This window comes from Vulpes lagopus, chromosome 10 (genome assembly GCF_018345385.1).
Source record: "Vulpes lagopus strain Blue_001 chromosome 10, ASM1834538v1, whole genome shotgun sequence".
Taxonomy (NCBI): domain Eukaryota; kingdom Metazoa; phylum Chordata; class Mammalia; order Carnivora; family Canidae; genus Vulpes; species Vulpes lagopus.
Window position 1 is genome coordinate 7,103,236 of NC_054833.1, and position 18,656 is coordinate 7,121,891.

Consider the following 18,656-nt stretch of genomic DNA (forward strand, 5'->3'; position numbering starts at 1 on the left):
TAGAGACCTATTTTGTTTGGCCTGCACATTTTCCTATTTAATCGAGCCAACATTTTAAAACTAGTAGATTTCTGGCATTATAAGAAGGTTGAAGATGTGGCAACACACAGGGCTTTGCCTTCCCCTCTGGCAGACATTGCCTAGGGCAGGGCCCCATGGCCCCCTTTACATAGGGCATTTCTTCTTCAAGCATAGCCTCCACACCCCTAACCCTCCACCCCCATTAACTCCCTGCCTGACCCTCGCAGGAAGGCCAGTCCCTATTCTAGACCAATTTTACCAATATACCCAATGTTAGGTCTTAACCATTCCCCCATATTGACTTCAATCCAACTGGTCTCTCCTTATGTAACCTATCTGCTGCTCCCTAACCTCTGCCTTAGGGTGTTTCCCCAGCCATGAACAATCTCCTCAATCATCCCTCTCCACCTGGCTCAGTGGTTTCAATGAGAATGCACAGCAAAATGATCTGGGACAATTCGAAAAAACAAAAACAAAAACAAAAACAACCCACAACCCATGTCTGGATCCCACCCTCACAGATTCTAATAATTAATCTGGGTGGGGCCTGAGTTTTGGTATTTTTTGAAAAGTGCCCAGATGATTCAAATGCGCACCCCGGTGTGCTCCAAGACAGATGACCATGGGAGCTCCCCACTCTCATGGCCCAGCTGGTGCTTCCTGTCGACACCACACAACTGAAGACTGGATGAGTCTTGTTTTCCTCCCAACTCCTGTTTAGTCTTGCTTGAGAATCACCTTGTGTTTAAAGCCTGTCTCCCCAAACAGACTGTAAACTTGAGAGTGGGCGGGTCACACCTCATACTTCTTTTGCATCCCCAACAGCACACCAGGGTGCCAAGCACACCAGAGATGAGATGTCTAATGAAAACGCCTCTCAAAACTTGCGGTCTCCCGCGTGGAAGGGATCACACGAAAACACCACCGACAGATTTCTTGGAGCTTGGAGGAGTGAGTCAAGAACACCAATGATAAGGCTACAAGGAGGCGTACCTCATGGGCCAGTGGGAATGAGGGCAGCAGAAGTGAGGCTGAGTGGGAGGAGAAGGAACCCACGGGCAAAGGGCGACCTGCAGCCATCTCAGCACCCAGCCAGGCCAGCATCCAAGCGGGGAGGAATAGGAGGCCGAACGGGAAAGGCGAGATTTCACCGTACCCCGAAGAACACCAGGGAAAAGGTTGTAATTAACTGGGTAAGTCAGTCACAGACGCAGCCGGAGAAGGCTGCAGTTCTGGCATCCTTCTGGAAGCCAGGCAGAAGGGTTCCCCGATTCCAGAGGGCACCACAGCCCTGCCCTCCCCTCCCTCCCTCCTCCTACCCTGACAGCACCTCCAGGCCGGCGGAGGCCCAGGGTGCTCAGACACCCTGATTTCTGCCACAGTGGACGGTGCAGAAGTGAAATCGTGTTAACCGCGCAATGCATATTGGTAGTGCGGCTTTATTAACACATTTAATCACGGAAACAAAGATTTTAGTCACGACGCTGTTACTACTGCTAGTACTCTCAGAAGCAGCAGCTCCTTCTCCCAAGTCAAAGCACAGCTTAGAGAGAGACACCCTAATGACCATGTCGGGCGCAGACTGCCCCGTGCCTCGCTCCTCCGCCCCTTCACCGCCACCTGAGGAGGGGTAACTGGGTTTAAACGAACACAGGGCTTGTGTGTCAAACAGGCCACAAAGGACAGCCCAAGAGGTGGCCGTGGAAGGGGAGGATGGTTCTGCCATCAATCTACTGACTCCGCTCTCTGGATCCCTCCCGCGCACCAGGCCTGGCCCTGCGCACTTTACATTTAGGGACTCCTTCGATTTTGCCAACCCTGGGAGGCAGGTGCTGGGATTCTCCCATTTTGCAGGTGAGGAAGTTAAGACGCAGAGGTTGCTGGTGTTAAGCCCCAGTCACGCAGCTGACACGCAGAGCCAGAATGAGAACCCAGGCGCTGTGGCTCTGGCCTCCATCATCGGCCCCTCCTGCCCAGCTGCCCTTCACTCGCCTCCAAGGTGAGGGTATGGTTTCGTACACATGAGCCTCCCTCGCTCCTGAGGGCTGCCAGACCCAGCAGGGCTCAAAGGAGAAGGGGTTAGGGGCCACAGCTCTGGTTTCCTATCTCTAGAGCCTCGGATCATCAGAAATGGCACAGGGCAAAGGAGGGAGTGAGCTCCAATGGCGCGGAGTTCCCTTCCACAACCCCAGTGTCTTGAACCACAACATTTGGGGTCATGAAAACTAGAGCATGGAGAAGCCCTTCTCAGCAGTTCAGGCAAGAGCATGCCGGAGGAGCCAAAAGGAGCCAAAAGGATCGTGGGGTAGCCAGGCACTAGCTGGCCAGGAGGACCAAGGGCGTTCAGCTTCTCGCCGCCTGAAAGGCAGACTCCATTTACCAAAATACCTTCTGGGAAAGTAAGTTCCACTGATAACCACAGCTGCTGTCATCATGCTCCTGACCGCTCACTGGCCAAGAGACCTTCTCTCCATACGTGGCCCCTTTCTGGTCCGTAGATGGCAGACAGACAAGCCATATATCCGAGCCCCTAATGAGTGGGTGAGCTACAGCCACCTCAGATTATGTTTCACTTTTAGGCTTCAGGCTCGAAGTGCTTCTATTTTTAAGCTTTCTCAGTTCCACTTGTAAAAGAAGACATTTTAATGAAATTAGTTCTGGGTTTTAAGGGATGGTTGGCTTCCTCTGAAAGAGTTAACTGACCAGCCACTCTGCTAAACCAGAGGGCTTCTTGCGGGAACAGCATCCGGACCAATGTGAAGGGGCAAGCACCTGGGACCTCTGAAAACCTGTCTAGTAACTCAGGACGTGCCTGGCCCTGGACAAATATGCCAACACTGGATCCATGTGGGGCCCCTGTCCTGGAGAAAGTTTCAAAAATCCTCTTAGGTTCTATTCTCTGTGAAGTACATGTTTCACCTTTTAAGGACCAGCAATGTGCTACACACAGAGAACCGATTTGTAAGTAACAAAGCTTTAAAAATGCTACCGTTTGTGTAGAGTCAGTCATTCCTTCCATTAAAAAAAAAAAAACAAATCCCTTTCGTTTAACATCTAAAGCAGCTTTGCTTATTCTGAATATTTGAGAGTAAGTTATTATTCATATGTGTACATTAAAAAAAAAAAAAAAAGCAACCCCTCCTGAAGACCATCTAAAAGGTACTCAATCAATCCCAATTCTCCTATTTAGGGCCCGTGAGACACGGTTAACTTTTTCTTGGTGAATGAGGCTTCCTCTAAGAATTCAAGTCTCCAATTTCAGTCCTGGCTTTGCCACTAGCTAGCTTGTGACCTTGGGCAAGTAACTGAACTCCACTGGGGCTGAATTTCTCCACCTGCAAAATGAAGGGGACTGGGTCAGATGATGATTCGAACAAAGACCAGTGGGAATCATTGATTGTGGCCTGTGTTAAACCTAAAGTACTGTTCTTAGGGACTGGTAAGTTATAAGAGTATTACCTGGACCCTACAGATAGCCCCAGACACTGGGGCCACAGCAATAGAAAGCAGACTAGTCACTTTTAGTTGACCCGTGAACAACACAGGTTTGAAGTAACACGGGTCCACTTATATGAGGTTGTCTTTTTCTTTTTTTGCAGTACTCTCAGTGTATTTTCTCTTCCTTGGGATTTTCTTAATAACATTTTCTTTTCTCAGGCTTACTTTATTATAACACTGTATATAATATGTAGGCAAAATGGTGTTAATGGTGTTATCAGTAAAGCTTCAAAGGGAGGCTATCGGTAGTTAGGTTTTTGGGGAGTCAAAAGCTATTCTCAGGTTTTTGACTGTGTGTGTGTGTGCTATTCAAGGGTCAACTTTTTTTTTTTTAATCCCTTCCCTATTCCATCAGCTGTCAGTTCTCCCTATCAAACTCCAGCTGACAGAAACCCCTGCCTTAGTTGACAAATCTAAGTAATGGCCTGTTTTCCTCAGGTTCTTCAGCAAAGTGAAGTGCATGGGCTTTGTGATACAATCTGGCAACCAGTGGGCTTTATCTCTTCTTGTTCAAAGAGATACAGCAGATGACTGCAGCCACCAGGGCCACAGGACTGACCCCCTCCTCCCCTACTTAAGGTCCACGGAAGATTAAGAACACATTTTTGTAACTTGTACATTCTTTGACTTCTACAAACACACTGCTCTTTGGCGGTTGGGGGATGGGGAGAGTGTTTGAAGCAAAAGTGACAACAGAAAGTAAACCAATTTCCTTCTTATTGGAGCAAGAGCGATGTGTGTTATCCCTCTATATCAACCCATCCTGGGTTTCCTGGCCCCACCTCGGCTGTTTTCTAAGCCTTCGTTGTAAACTTCTCTCTGTGTGAGATACATTTTCCAAGTCACTCTGTGAAGCCAAAGAGCGGATCAGGGTAGGAGGAAGGAGATACCATTAGTGGTTTCCGATATTTACTGCTTTCCTACTTTATCTGTCCTTCTTCGTCCCATGAGAAATGATTAGCAGAAAAAAAATGTTTCTTAACAATTGTAAATACAGTCCCCAAAACACTATTTTTTAAGCAGCTAACAAGCATGAAAATATGCATTAAACCACATGCTTAGTACCTCAAAGAATTCAGGAAAGTTCCTCTTGAAAAACCAAATTGAAACAGAGAATCTGGTAAGAACTGAAATCTACTTTTGTGCCTTGCCCTCTGTGGGGTGGTTTCATGGCCCCAATGTGGGGCTCGATATCCTGAGCACAGGCAATTGTTGGTTTTCTCTCATTCTGGTTTAACAACGTTAGTGAGAAAGGAGGTGGTTCCAAAGGAATGGGAGCCAGTGAGCCTGGCAAACTGGATGTAAACTGGACAAATAGAAGACAACAAAATCCTGTGAAATCAGAAAACCAGCCAGAAAACAAACGAGGAGGTAGCTGAAGCTTTGCCAAATAGGTCCCAATCCAGTGGAAAGGGGGTTAAAGGTGTGTGGGTGGTATATCTTCTGGAAGGCAATAAAGACAGAAGAGGTTTTGTTTGCTTGTTTTTTTTAAAGTAGGCTCCACGCCCAGCATGGGGCCCAACGCAGGGCTTGAACCCAGGACCCCGAGATCAAGACCAGAGCTGAGATCAAGAGTAGGATGCTTAACCCACTGAGGCACCCAGGTGTCCCAAGACAGATGAATCAAAACTACTGCATGAGATCTCTGAGAAATGAGAATAAATGCAACTCCCCATCTGCCCTGCCCCTCCAGCCTTTAAATCTCCAGGTGCTGCTGTTTATTCAGGTCTAAGCTTTGAGTATCATTTTCTGTTTTCAAGTTAGCTTTACACAGCACAACATTAATCTCAGAATCTCCTCTTCCAAGTATTACACAAGGTGATGACCTATAGAAAAACAAAACAAAACAAAACAAAAAATCCTTTCCTGTTCGCAAGCTTGAGTTCCTTAGCTCACACTGCCACATTTAAGGGTGCTTTGTTTCAGAGGATGATTAGAGTGGCGCCCTTGGTACTGATTATAGTGGAGCTATTTGAACTGTCCAGAGTCTGGGCACTGCAGTATATTAAAACTTCCATTTTGGGGTATGTAGTGACTAAAAATTCTCTCCTAGTTTAAACTTGGCATCAATCATATAGCTCAGCAGAAGCAAGATTATTGAGTATAGAACCACAGGAACCCAGCATTTTTCTTTTATACTCACACAAGGAAAAAAAAAAAAAAAAACCCAACAACAAAAAACCAGACCCAGCTATAGCATCTACAGTTCCTCCACTCTTACACCGAAATTTCAAGCACCATGGGTTCTCTCCCAGAGTATAATCAGTAGGCTGCTGTGACTGGATTAAATTAAATCAGATGTGAAAGGCTACTGTCTCATATTAATACATCCCAAATTTTCTAGGACTAGAAGGAAATAAAATTCACCTTCTTTTTAGAAGAGGCAGAAAATGAGGAAACCCTTTCTGCTCCAGAAAATAGTTCTTCTGGCTATGGTTCTCTATAATTCTTCCACTTCCAAGGGCTCACCATCTGAAAACGAATTTATCTGGAGCATGCCTCTGACTTGGTGACAATTTAGAGCAGAGTTCCGCAAGAGCCACGAAGCACAGACTGCACCCAAAAGTTAGCAGTCCATGGAATCATGGGAGAAGTAGAGCCCAGGTGAAAAAGTGAGGGTGAGTTGATCTAAATTTATCACATCTTAGGGCACAAGGTCATATACAGACAGTTTGACACCATCTCTGCATAGTCCCATCCTACTGACATGTCCCTATTTTACCCATTGCTAGAACTGTCATGTTTTGTGGATATAAAAACCCAAATTAATTGGGTATAATTAATTAGATATCACCTTAGAAAACTTTTAAGCATTTTATTCACATGTAAACAAAGGACTGTGCACCAAGTCTTAACACTATTTCTCTAAGTTATAGAAGAAACCACATTTCTGAATAACTAATTTTATTGGACATCTACCATTTGCCCGGCACTGTGCAAAGTCTTTTACACACATTATCATAGTTAACCCTTAAAAAGAACCTTTAGGTTAGTATTGCTATTTTTTTTTTTTAACTTTTATTTATTTATGATAGTCACAGAGAGACAGAGAGAGAGGCAGAGACATAGGCAGAGGGAGAAACAGGCTCCATGCACCGGGAGCCTGATGTGGGATTCGATCCCGGGTCTCCAGGATCGCGCCCTGGGCCAAAGGCAAGCGCCAAACCACTGCGCCACCCAGGGATCCAGGTTAGTATTGCTATTGCTCCTATTTTACAGAAAAGGAAACTTTCTTAAGAAGTTATTTGCCTAAGATCATGAAATTTGTCAATGATAGAGACAATACAGCCAGTAAGGTAGTACTCATCTATTTTCTCCCATTAAAGTAAGGTGAGAATCTGCTCCTATTAAGTTCTTAGATGTTCCTGAGAACTGGAACCAGGTGGGTCTGCAAATCCGGCCACCAGAAGAGAGTTCTCAACCTCTCCTTGGACACCAAGTGTTTAAATGGTCTCTCTGCTCAGGCAATCACTCAGCTACGCCCTAGCGGTCTTCTCACTTAGGCAAGGAGATGAACCAAATTTCAAGACTTAAAAAAAACAACAACAAAAAACTAACATATTTTCGATAAGAAAATCAAACTTTAGATTCAGTGCTCATGGCTTTGGAATAATAATCCCATGGAAAGAAAGATAAAAGTTTTTGAAATAACTTGGAAGACAGTGAGGATAATCTTTATCCTTGAAATACAATGAAGCACATGTAAGTTTGTCCAGATAGCTTTGGAGGTTCGACAAGCAGGCTAAGATTCAAAAAGAAAAGAAAAGAAAGGAAAGAAAAGAAACACAAACCCAGCAATCTGGTGGTCTCATAATTTCCCATTATCAAAACTACTCTCCCATAAATCTGAAGCCAATCCAAGAAATATGTCAATAGCTGGTTGTTTCGGATTAGGTCGAGGACATAGTAACACAACTGTGTAAGGGGCCAAGAGGCTTAAAATATATTCTAACCATGCTCGGGTCAGGTCAAGCGACAGTATTTAATGTGAACAGCATGGAATGTTCTTGAGACTGAGACCCAGCATACTGGATACAGTATGTGTAAGTAGGTACTGTACTCTCCCTCCCCCCTGCTGGCAGACCCTTGTCACTAAAAAAACGATGAGCTTCTTTTGAGACTCTATCACACATCCTCAGCAAGTATCTCCCGGGCTGGAAAGCAGTTAAGATCCAACCATGGGCGAAATTGGAAAAGAGTTAAGGGAATCAAAAACGTTCATTATTCCGAAACCCATCTCAGTTCCCAAAGTGCTGGCTACAGGGCTGACTCTCTCCAAAGAGCCCTGCAGAAATCTCGATCCTGCACAAAATAAATCCATCTGCGAGCGACACAAGGTGAGGTCAACGGCTGGTCTTCCTGACCACGTATCCGACTCTGGGTCCCTCTGCAGCCTCGTGGGGGCCAAGCCTCACCACGAGGGTGAAGACAGGAGCCATGCAGGAAAGGGAGAAAAGGAGAGAGGGGGGGAAGACCTCCGGGCCACACTTCTTTCTAGTATCAACAAAAAGAGAAGCCGCATCCTGACCTAAATCATCTCTCAAAGGCGCTTTATAAATTACAGGGACAAAGGGAGGGGGTGGCGGGTGGCCTGGGAACCCTGCAGACACCCCACCCGCTGACCCGCCCCCTCCCCCTCCGCACCGGGGAAGGAAGACGGAAAACAGAGCCCGACTCGGCCCTCGGCGAGGAGCCCCCTCCGGCTCCCGGGCGCCCACCCCTCGGCCCCCGGGAACAAGAAAATCCACGTAAACAGCAGAGCCGCCCCCTGGGGCGGACACTCCCGGCCCGAGGCTCCTGGACCCAGAGGCCGGGGCATTTACTTAGTTGGATTTTTCTTGCTTACTCATTTCCCTCGAGCACCCAACCCCCCGTTCCCGCTCCGAGCCCCGCTGCACCGCCGCCCCCCGCGCCGCACCCCCGCAGGCCCCCGCAGGCCCCCGCCCGCGCCGTCCCGGCCACTAACCTGCTGCTGTAAGGGCATTTCCGAAACCGGCCAGGCTCGGGGCGGCGGGGGCCGGCGGGCGAGGGCGCCGGGAGGGCCGAGCGAGCGGCGGCGCCGGGCGGGGGCGGGCGCGGGCGCGGGGCGGGCGCGGGGCGGGCGCCCGGGGGTCGCGAGCGCCGAGGGAGGGTGGCCGCGCCGGGGGCGGTGCGAGGGCGCCGGGACCGTCCCAGGCCAGGGAGCCGGCGAGCAGGAGGAAGTGGGTGCCCCCCGCTCCCCCTCCAGCGCCCCCTCCCGCCGCCGCCTCCTCCCCAGTCACAGGCGCGTCCTCCGCGCACGTGTGCGAGACGTCACCGGCGGGTCCCGGGGAGAGGGACAGACCCGGGCGGCGGGACGGGAACGCGGCTGCCCCCGCCCTCCGCCGCCGGGGGGCGGGGAGGGGGCCGGGGGCAGGGCGGGGAAGGAAGGGGCCCGGAGAGAGGCGGGTCAAGGGCAGGCCCGGGGCCCGGCGAGCCAGGCCCGGGCGCACGGGCCACGCGGGCGCCGCCGCGGCCGCCGCCAGGATGCGCCCAGGCCGGGGCCCCCGGCCTCGAGGCCGCCCGCGCCCGCGCCCGCGCCCCCGCCCCGCCCCGCCCCGGCGCGCCCCCGCCCGCGCCCCTTGGTGGCCGGGAGCCGCAGCCCCCCGAGTGCGTCCGGCGCCCCGAGCACGCCCTGGGGACCCCCCGCCGGCCGGAGGGCCTCGGGGCCCGGCCGGCGCCGCCAGCGCAGCAGCCCCCCGCGCCCCGCGCCGCACCCGGGCCCCCACCCCCTCCCCCTCCCCCTCTCCATCCGGGGCGTGACCCCTTCCCACGCCCGAGAAACAGGAGGCTTCGAGTGGCGGGGGGTGGCGGGAGTGCGGGGGGCGCGAAAACTTTGCGAGTGTTGGACGTGGTGGGCGCCAGGCCCTCGCCGCCGCCCCGCGCGCCCGGCCGCGCCCCCGACCCGGGCGCAGGGGTGCGGGGGGCGCGCGCCCAACAATGGAGCCGCGGCGCCCGCGGCCGGCGAGGCCCGAGACGCCCCCCCCGCGGCGCGAGCCCCCCCCCGGGCCGGGCGCCGAGGCATTACCGGAGGGCCGCCGCCGCCGCCGCCGCCGCGTCCCGGCGCTGGAGGCTGCTGCAGCCCGGCTCTGGCCGAGGGTCCGTGCGGCGTGGTGTAGAGGAGGCTGCCGGCCGTCGGCTCCGCGCCGGGCGCGCCGGGGAGGAGGGGGCCGGCGGCGGCGCCGCTGTGGAGGGAGGAGGAGCAGGAGGTGGTGGAAGTGTTCGTGGTGAGGATCTGGAGGTACGCGCCCGGGGCGGCGGGGGCGGCGGCGGCGGCGGCGGCGGGGAGGCCGGGGCTGCCCGGCAGTGCCCTTTTGTCCATGGAGGCTGCGGCGGCGGCGGCGGCGGCGACGACAGCCGCCCCCTCCCCACCCGCGGCGGTCACCAGGTACTGCTCCAGGGCGGGCTGGATCCCCCTTCTCATCTCTCGCTCCTGCTCTTTTTATTGCTACGGTATATTAACGTTTTGTTTTCAATTTCTTTTATTATTTGCAGCCGGAGTTTCCGAGTCTCTCCTCCTTCTCTCCTCCCCGCCCGGCGCTTCCGAGCCCCTTCTCTCTCTTTTCTTTTTATTTTTCCGCACCGCACGGGCCCCGGGGGCCAAAAATAATCGGGGCTCTGGAGAGAGGAGGGTCCCGGCCGCACGGATACCGGGCCCCGAGGGGGGATGGAGGCGTCGGGGGCGGCCGATGCAACGGATTGCGAGGCGGCGGCGGCAGCCCGGGTGCTGCGGCCGGCAGCTGAAAAATGGCTCCAGGAAGCTGCTGCTGACAATGAATGAAGGGATACGGTTTACGCGCCAAGGTCCTCCCGCGAAACTCAGATTTCCCGCCGGCTTTTCAAACCATATTTGCATATCCCCGCCCCTCAGCCCGCCGAGGACCGTTCCCGCAGCCCATTGGGCCTCTGGCTCCCGACTTAAGGCCCAATCGCGGCGCGGGGCCGCGGCCTGCTGGTCTCCATTGGCTACCGTGCATCACGGTTACCGGGGCGACAGGGGCTCCATTTGCATAGGCCTCCTCGATTGGCTGGGCGAGAGCAGGGTTTTTCTTTGGGAGGGGGGGAGAGGCGGGGCAAAGCCCTTCCTTCTCTCCCACGGAAAACCACGCCTCGTCCAGGCCCCGCCCGGTCCCCGCCCGCGCGCGGGGCGGGCGCTGCTGACCTGGGCAGGCGCTCCGCGCCCCGCAGACTCAGTGCGCATCCAGTCCCGAGCGCAAGTTTCGCTTTTAGAAATTGTCAAGGTGACCAAGGGGACACTTGCGGGAACTCTCTTTCCTTTGGCCAGTCAGTGTGATAGATGCACACCAGCTGGAGATTCTGCCAGATAATGTTGCAAAGGCAAGTTGGACCATGCGGACCACGCCTGGCAGGTGGGACTGAGCCCTTTAAATCGTGGGGTTTCTCTTTTCCTGAAATCCAACCAATGCGGCGGCGAGAGCTGATCCCGAGGCCCAGGCTGATAGACAGAAGCATGTGGGCAGGCGGGATCGTGGGGGCAGAAGGTTCGCCTGTCGTGATTGCGGGCACCACTTTAGTTAGCGTTCCAGATCATTCCTGGCAGCTTCATTATTAGCCAGGATTGCGTTTAGGTCAAAAATTAACTCTGGAACGTTTGGAGCGAAAGCTTACCGCGAGCATTGGTTTGAGTCCAGCCGACAAGCCACCCCACCCCACAACCCCACTCCCCCCCCCCGTCCCGCCCCGCCCCGCCCCGCCCACCACTGGCCCAGAAGCACCCAGGGCAGTTAATTAGGGCTCATCTCGGACTGATCTGCGGGTTTCTAATCCGCCAGGCAGTAATCCCAAGAAGTACACGCTTCCCACGATGACGTCTTGCTCCCCGCAAGCGCCGTACGCCCAGGCACCAGCGCTTTGCAATTTCGGTTTCCTACCAAGTTCTCGGACTTGAAAGCAAACGCAAGGATCCAGATCCATTCCAAAACCCTTTAAACGACTTTTTTTTTTTTTTTTTAAAGTAAACTAGAAACTGTCACCAGAAGTCTGTTAAATGATTGTGAAATTGACTTCTGTATTTCTTTTTTAAAGATTGTATTTATTCATGAGAGACACAGAGAGAGAGGGAGAGAGGGAGAGGCAGAGACACAGGCAGAGGGAGAGGCAGGCTCCCTATGGGGAGCTCATGGGGGATTCTATCCCAGGACCCGGGGATCACGACCTGAGCCAAAGCAGATGCTCAACCACCGAGCCACCCAGGTGCCCCCTTGACTTCTGTACTGGTGCAGCTGTTCATGGGTCTTAAAAGTGAAGATTGCTTCTGTGAGCCTGAACAGAAAAAGGAAAAAGCAGGAATGTGGGGAAAGGTATACATGTCAGGTGTCATTCGCAATTCCAGTCACCGAGAATTGTACACACTAGCTGCTAAGCTGGTGTTCACGGGGTGATGAGGGTTGCGATTCTTCTTGCCCTTATGCAGAACGTTATTACTGTTGTTATTGATAATAATAATTTCCCCAAACTCACATAGTCAGTATTATGAAAGGCCTGACCAGTATTATGAAAGTCCTGAGGCTCAGATTCGTTAATGCTTCAGCCCTGTTACCTAGTCTGAAACAGGATGAGATAAAAGTCCTGTTAAACCTTGCGCCAGGCTCGGGAAAGTTTTGGTCTTGCATGCAAGGTGGTTGAGGACACATGGCCTAGTACCCACACATTTATTGGCGCTCTACCATAAATCTGACACTATCTTTAGGGAAGATTAGGTGATACTCAAAGGGCATCAATTCTTGTTGGACTAGAGGCATAATGTATCAGCAGTTTCCTTGATCTTGTTCTATCGATGCTGTTTTCCACCCTGGGCGCTACTGAGAAACCTAGTACTTTAACTATTTGGTCATCACCACCTATAGAACTTCATTGACAGCATGCTTGTGATGGTGGTAGTGAGGATTGTGGGGGGCGGGAGAGGGGGGGGAGAGGTGACAGACCTGCATTATTAAGATTAGAGACAAACCCAGGATTTGAAACTGTGTACAAAAATCCCCGCTAGAGCTCCCCACAAGTGATTACATTAAGATAAATATGACAGTCACAAAGGAGCAAGTGTTCACAATCCAGATCCCCACCTGTGAATCTGGTTTAGAAAGCTTTGAACTACTTATTCTCCTTTAGCCACGTTATATTTTTAACATAGGGTACCTGGTAGAAAACAAATGTTTTGACATGTGCAGTGACATAAAATAAGATGCTAAAATTTGAGGTAGGCTATTGATTGATTTGTGGAGAGGCAGCATGTTTCAGGAGAAGGATAATGGGCTTTGGAGCCACTCACTAGTTACATAACTTTAATCTTTAAAAGCCCGTTTTCTCATATGTCCAGTGGGAACTCCTATTGCAGTGCCCATATTACAAGGTCATGATGAGAAGAGGCAATAATAAATGTAAAGTGCCAGGCAAATAGCATAGCAGGTGCTCAATAAGTGGTAGCTGTTTATGATTCTATTTATTTGCGTGATTGCACTTTGTAGCTCTGTGTAGTCCAATCTGACTCGCAGCCTCAAATCTTCCTATTACCCCTGGATGTCCACTTGCTGTGGCAGCTTAGCTTTGTCCCAATGTAGGAGCACAGTCATGACCTGGTTAGTAGGGATTATAGAATCCTGACTCAGAAATTCAGGGTAATAAAATAAAGTCAGCTCTGCTCCTCATCCCACTCCCACCTCATCTGTTCGTGGCTTCTGGCAGGTTCCTAAGTCTGAGCCTCCCTGACCTTTCCTTGAAGGTTAGACTGATCTAACACTAGACTGGCACTGCCCTTGCCAATCACCACCCCCGTTCAAATCTTGCTTTGACAGCGGCCCAGGCAACTAGTTGTTAAAATTGGCCTGTGTAATTGGTTGAATGGTGGCCCCTCAAAAACATGTCTTCATCCTTATCACTAGAAACCTATATTGTGAACTTATTTGGAAAAAGGATCTTTCCAGATGTAATTAAGTTGAGAATCTCAAGATCATTCTAGAGTTACCTGGGCGAGCCTTAAATTCTAAGGACGAGTATCCTTATAGAAGACACCCCAAGGAAGGACACAGAGGAGGAGAGGCTTTGTGAGGATGGAGGCAGAGGTTGGAATGAGCAGCGGAAAGTCAAGAAATGCCAACAGCCACCAGAAGCCATAAGAGACAAGGAGTAGAATCTTCCATAGGCTTTACTCTGGAGGAAACAGAGCACTGCCAACACCTAGGTTTGGGACTTCTGGCCTCTACCCTGTGATAGAATAAATTTCTGTTGTTTTGAGCTACCCAGTTTGTGGCAATTTATTATGGCAGCGCTGGGGAATGAATTCGGTCTGCTAGCCTGCCTACCCGAATCTCACACCTCTTCACCGCTACTCACCATGTCTTGTACTGCTGCCAAGATACTATTCCTTGCCGGACACCAGTGACACTAATTGTCAGCCTGTGCCAGAGCCCCTGTGGAGGACTTCTCAAAGTATGACTTGTTGCAGACTTGCCTAAGAAGTTCGTAAAAATGCAGATTCCTGAGCTCTCCCCAAACCATTTAATGAGTCGGAATCCTTTGAGGCAGGGCCCAAGAATCTTATATAACAAGTCCCTCCAGGTAATTTCTTCCAGCACTAGATATTGAGAGCTGGAGTCAGCTGTGTGACTTTGGATTTCTTCCCATTACTTTCTATTCTAGCTACAGCTGGAGTTTGCCACTCCTGTGCCTAAATGCCTTGATTCTCTTGTTTCTCATCCTCTTGCCTCTTCTCATCCTGCCAGTTAACATAACAAGCTCTGAATTCCTATTCACTCACGTACACACACACTCACACACTCATATGTAATACATATATATGAAAATGGATGTTATAATCTTCTCTAAAAGTCTTCGTTTTCAATTTCAAAATACAATTTTGCCAACACCCATAAGATCGATATATAAGTGATTCCCAAGAAACGATACTGCTCAACAGTTTTGTGGCAATTCAATATTAAATCATCAGACAAAAAAAAAATAAAAAATCATAGGTTTGGGAAGCTGAAGAAACTGCTCGTAAGCCCAGAAAATCTTTGAAACAGCTAACGTTTAAATTGTGCCTCTAATTTCATTTCAGTCAAATCTGGTTGCCACATTGGACTTTGAGTACATAGCTTTAAAGTTTTAGGGCCTGGAGAAGACTCATTTAAGAGTTTAAGGCGCTTGTAGTGCAATTCAGTTAGTTGCCCATAGAGAAGTAACATTCTCTGTTTTATCTTTCTGGTTAGGAAGATCATGTCCTTAAGCCATTACCACATCACACACTACTAACAAAATTTCTAGGTGCTCATTCTAGAAACTTGACCATTCTAGTTATTATAGATTATGGTTTAGATACCAGTATAGAGTTTCTTGCCTTCAGGTCTTTGTCCAGGAAGATACTGTTTGAATAGAGTTCTTGTGTATGTATGTATGTATGTATGTATGTATGTATGTATTTATTTATTTATTTATTTATTTACTTTTTTATTTAAGATTTTATTTATTCATTTGAGAGACAGAGAGAGTGAGAGTGGGAAGGGGCAGAGGGAGAGGGAGAAAGAATCAGAAGCAGACTGCACTGAGTGTAGAGCCCGACTGCAGTCTCTGTCCCACAACCAGGAGGTCATAACCTGAGATGAGATGCTTAATGGACTGTGCCCCCCAGACGCCCCTAAAGCTCCTGCATTTTTTTTTAAATTTTATTTTATTTATTTATGATAGGCACACAGTGAGAGAGAGAGAGAGAGAGGCAGAGACATAGGCAGAGGGAGAAGCAGGCTCCATGCACCGGGAGCCTGACGTGGGATTCGATCCCGAGTCTCCAGGATCGCGCCCTGGGCCAAAGGCAGGCGCCAAACCGCTGCGCCACCCAGGGATCCCAAGCTCCTGCATTTTTAAATAAATCTGGGATGAACTTCTGGCATAGAGCATAGCTCTCAATCACATCTACCGAATCTGTATCTCTGATTAGAGTCCAGGAATGTGCCTTATTATAAACAGAGTAATTGTGATGCAGGCCATCTGCAGAACACACTTCGAGAAACATCCACGGGCATCCATCCGTGATCTAGCAATCTCTGCCCTATCAATTGGCTTCTTAGGCAACTATGACATTGACTGGAAGTCCCTTTCTTGTATGCTCCATCCTGATCACAGCCCCTGGCCTCCCACCAAAAGTAACCATTAGCCTCATATTTTTAGTCTTCACTTCTCTGTATTTTTTAAAGTATCATGACCTAAATATGCATCTTTATAAACTATAGTTTCATCTTGCCCATTTAAAAAAATATTGATATGCCTTTTAAGTTTCTTTTAATCTATAGTTCCTGGTCTATCCTTTTATTTTCCTCACGATTTGTCTCGACGTGTATAGTAGGTTGAATCGTGGCTGCCCCTACAAGATATGCCCACTAAAACTTTGATTTTGACTTTGACCCTATTTAGAAAAATGGTCTTTGCAGAATAATTAAGGTTAAGGACCTCAAGATGCAATGACCTTGGATTAGGATGAGTCCTAAATCTAATGTCAGTTATTTTTACAACAGAAGAGAAGAAAACATAGAGGAGGTATGAGAGCAGAGGCGGAGAATGAAGTGTTGTGTCCACAAGCCAAGGCACACCAAGGATTGCCAGTTACCAGAAGCTGCGAGACAGACATGGAGCAGCTCTATGAAGGAAACAACCCTACTGCCATCTTGATTTCAGACTTCTGGCCTCCAGAACTGGGAGAGAATAAATTTCTGTTGTTTTAAGCTACCTTGTTTGTGGCCATTCATTATAGCAGCTCCAGGAACTCATTCAAAGAATTTGGGGCATTGAACCTCATGGCCTAAATTTAGCAGAATGCACACTATGGTGCACTTGCCCCTGTTGCTCTGTCTTCTGCATTTCCTGCAGATTTTGCAGCTGGACGCACAGTATGGACCAGACTCAAATTTGGTTCCTTTGGCAAATCTGAGGCATACAATGCCATTTTGTTCCTTGTCCTGTGATCTTGGCAATCATTCATGCTCCTTATTTTCTTTTTCCCACAGTATTTGTTATGAATACTTTTCTGTATGTGAAATTTGTCTTCTTGGACTTGAAGAGTGAGGAGGGTTCAGATAATCTTGTCTGTCTTCAGGAGCTCCATCTTACATTGTTGTCATGAGGGTGCAGGCTTACTTTCTGAGGTTTCCTTGTTACATCCCCTCCACCCCTACTTTAGTGTAGACCTTCCATTTCCTTTTGCCTTGTCCCTCTCCTGGTCAGTTTTTGGTTTTTGGTTTTGGTTTAGAGAGAGAGCGGGCAAGCAGGGTGAGAGTGGGAGAGGGAGAGAGAGAGAGAGAGAATGTTAAATAGTCTCCATGCCCTGTGTAGAGCCTGACTTGGGGCTTGATCTCACAACCCTGAGATCATGATCTGAGCCAAAATTAAGAGTAGAATGCTCAACTGACTGTCCTGGTCGGTTTTGATTCCCTCCCAGCACTTCCTGCTTGGTGTCTCCCCTTCTTAAAATGGAGCCCCGAGGGTTTTGAGAGGCAGAGGCTAGATTGTTTCCAACCCTGCAGACCATCCTACCACTGTCCTTGCTCTCACCTGCTTTTGGAGGGTAGAACATCCCACGTTTTCAGCTGCCATTCCCACATCACCCTGCTCACAGCCCTGTGAAGCTCTGCTGGCTCTTTGGCAGTTCTCCTGTTCATAGGTCCAACAGGCGCCACTGGGTTCTTTCCTTCTTTCTCAGACACAGGTGCCGATATCTTATGGCAGCTGTTTTGGCAGTTGGGCTGTTCCCTCTCATTTGTATTTTGGGACTCGTGGAGTTACTCTGTCACCAAATTTTGTCAGAAAAATTGCTTCGTGGGTTTCTGGTTTTCCTATCTAGGTGTCCTTTCTATTTTCATGCAGAGGTAGGGAGAGATTGAAGAATAGTGCTGCTCCTCACCACCTTTGGATTTACTTTTCCTTTTTTGTTTTCAAATTTGTTTTCATATTCATGTTTTAATTTTAGTTAACATACAATGTTATATTAGTTTCAGGTGTACAATATAGTGATTCAACAATCCCCATCAGCTATTTCACGCATCCCCCTCCCCTCTGGTAACCACCAGTCTGTTCTCTATGATTAAGAGTGTTACTCGATTTGTCTCTCTCTTTATTTCCTCTTTGCTCATGTGTTTTGTTTCTTAAATTCCACATCAGGGTGAAATCAGAGGGTATTTGTCTTTCTCTGACCAACTTTGCTTAGCATTATATTCTCTAGATTCATCCAAGTTGTTACAAAAGGCAAAATTTCATTCTTTTTTATGGCCGAATAATATTCCACTTATATATGTACCACATCAAAGGATTTATTTATTTATTTTTGAGAGAGAGTGAGAGAGGGGATGAGCACGGGGAAAGACAGAGGGAGAGAAGTCGACTTCCTGCTGAGAGGTGGAGCCTGACACTGGCTCCATCTCTCAGCCCTGAGATCATGACCTAAGCCAAATCAAGAGCTGGACGCTAAACTGACAGAGCCACCCAGATGCCCCTATACCACATCCTTTTTATCCATTCATATATCAGTGGACTACTTGGGCTGCTTCCATAGTTTGGCTATTGTATGCTATAAATGCTGCTATAAACAGGGGTGCATGTGTCACTTTGAACTAGATTTATTTGTTATTCTTTGGGTAAATATCCTTACCTTGCCTTTTAATCAAATTGATTTTGAATCCACCACATTGGACTGTCACGAAAATAATGCCTTACAGCCACACATTTCCATAAGCATGGAGGGGAAGGAAAATTATGAGCTGTTTACTTGCCAGGTTATCAGATAGAACTTGAAAAAGCAAACTGAGGAAGAGAACTAGAGTCGAGTTACTTACTTTTGCTTAGGCAGTGACTCCAATGGATCTAGAATAGGAGGAAGCAGAAGAACACAAGCTACCTTTCCACACTTGGTAGTCCGGTTGTACCTCTTTCTTGTGGGTTTTAAATAGGGAGCGTTGTTGGCAGCACATCACAAATGGGTCTGTGGGTAATGACTTTTTCTCCTCCACCTTGGTTTTTTTTGACAGCATTCCTCTAGTTTCCCATTGTACCCTCTGTACTTTCCAGAATTCCTTGATGGCTTCCTTTTCTACTTTATTCTCTCAAAAATTTCTTCAACC

General features: G+C 49.1%; 2 protein-coding genes across 2 annotated transcripts in view; one reads left to right on the top strand and one right to left on the bottom strand.

Moving 5' to 3' along the window:
• Positions 1–8,562, bottom strand: part of E2F3 (E2F transcription factor 3) — a 74,346-nt gene extending 65,784 nt beyond the window's left edge. The window contains exon 1 of the mRNA XM_041772885.1: positions 8,486–8,562. Within this exon, the coding sequence (XP_041628819.1) occupies positions 8,486–8,503 (18 nt within the window). The 5' untranslated portion in view covers positions 8,504–8,562. The remainder of the gene's footprint in view (positions 1–8,485) is intronic.
• A 462-nt stretch (positions 8,563–9,024) lies between these two features.
• On the top strand, positions 9,025–16,268 carry LOC121499910 (translation initiation factor IF-2-like). The gene is made up of 4 exons (XM_041771154.1): positions 9,025–9,047; positions 9,325–9,925; positions 10,033–10,907; positions 16,062–16,268. The coding sequence occupies exons 1-3, from the start codon at positions 9,025–9,027 to the stop codon at positions 10,279–10,281; spliced, it is 873 nt and encodes a 290-aa protein (XP_041627088.1). The 3' UTR covers positions 10,282–10,907; positions 16,062–16,268.
• Positions 16,269–18,656: the final 2,388 nt, after the last annotated feature.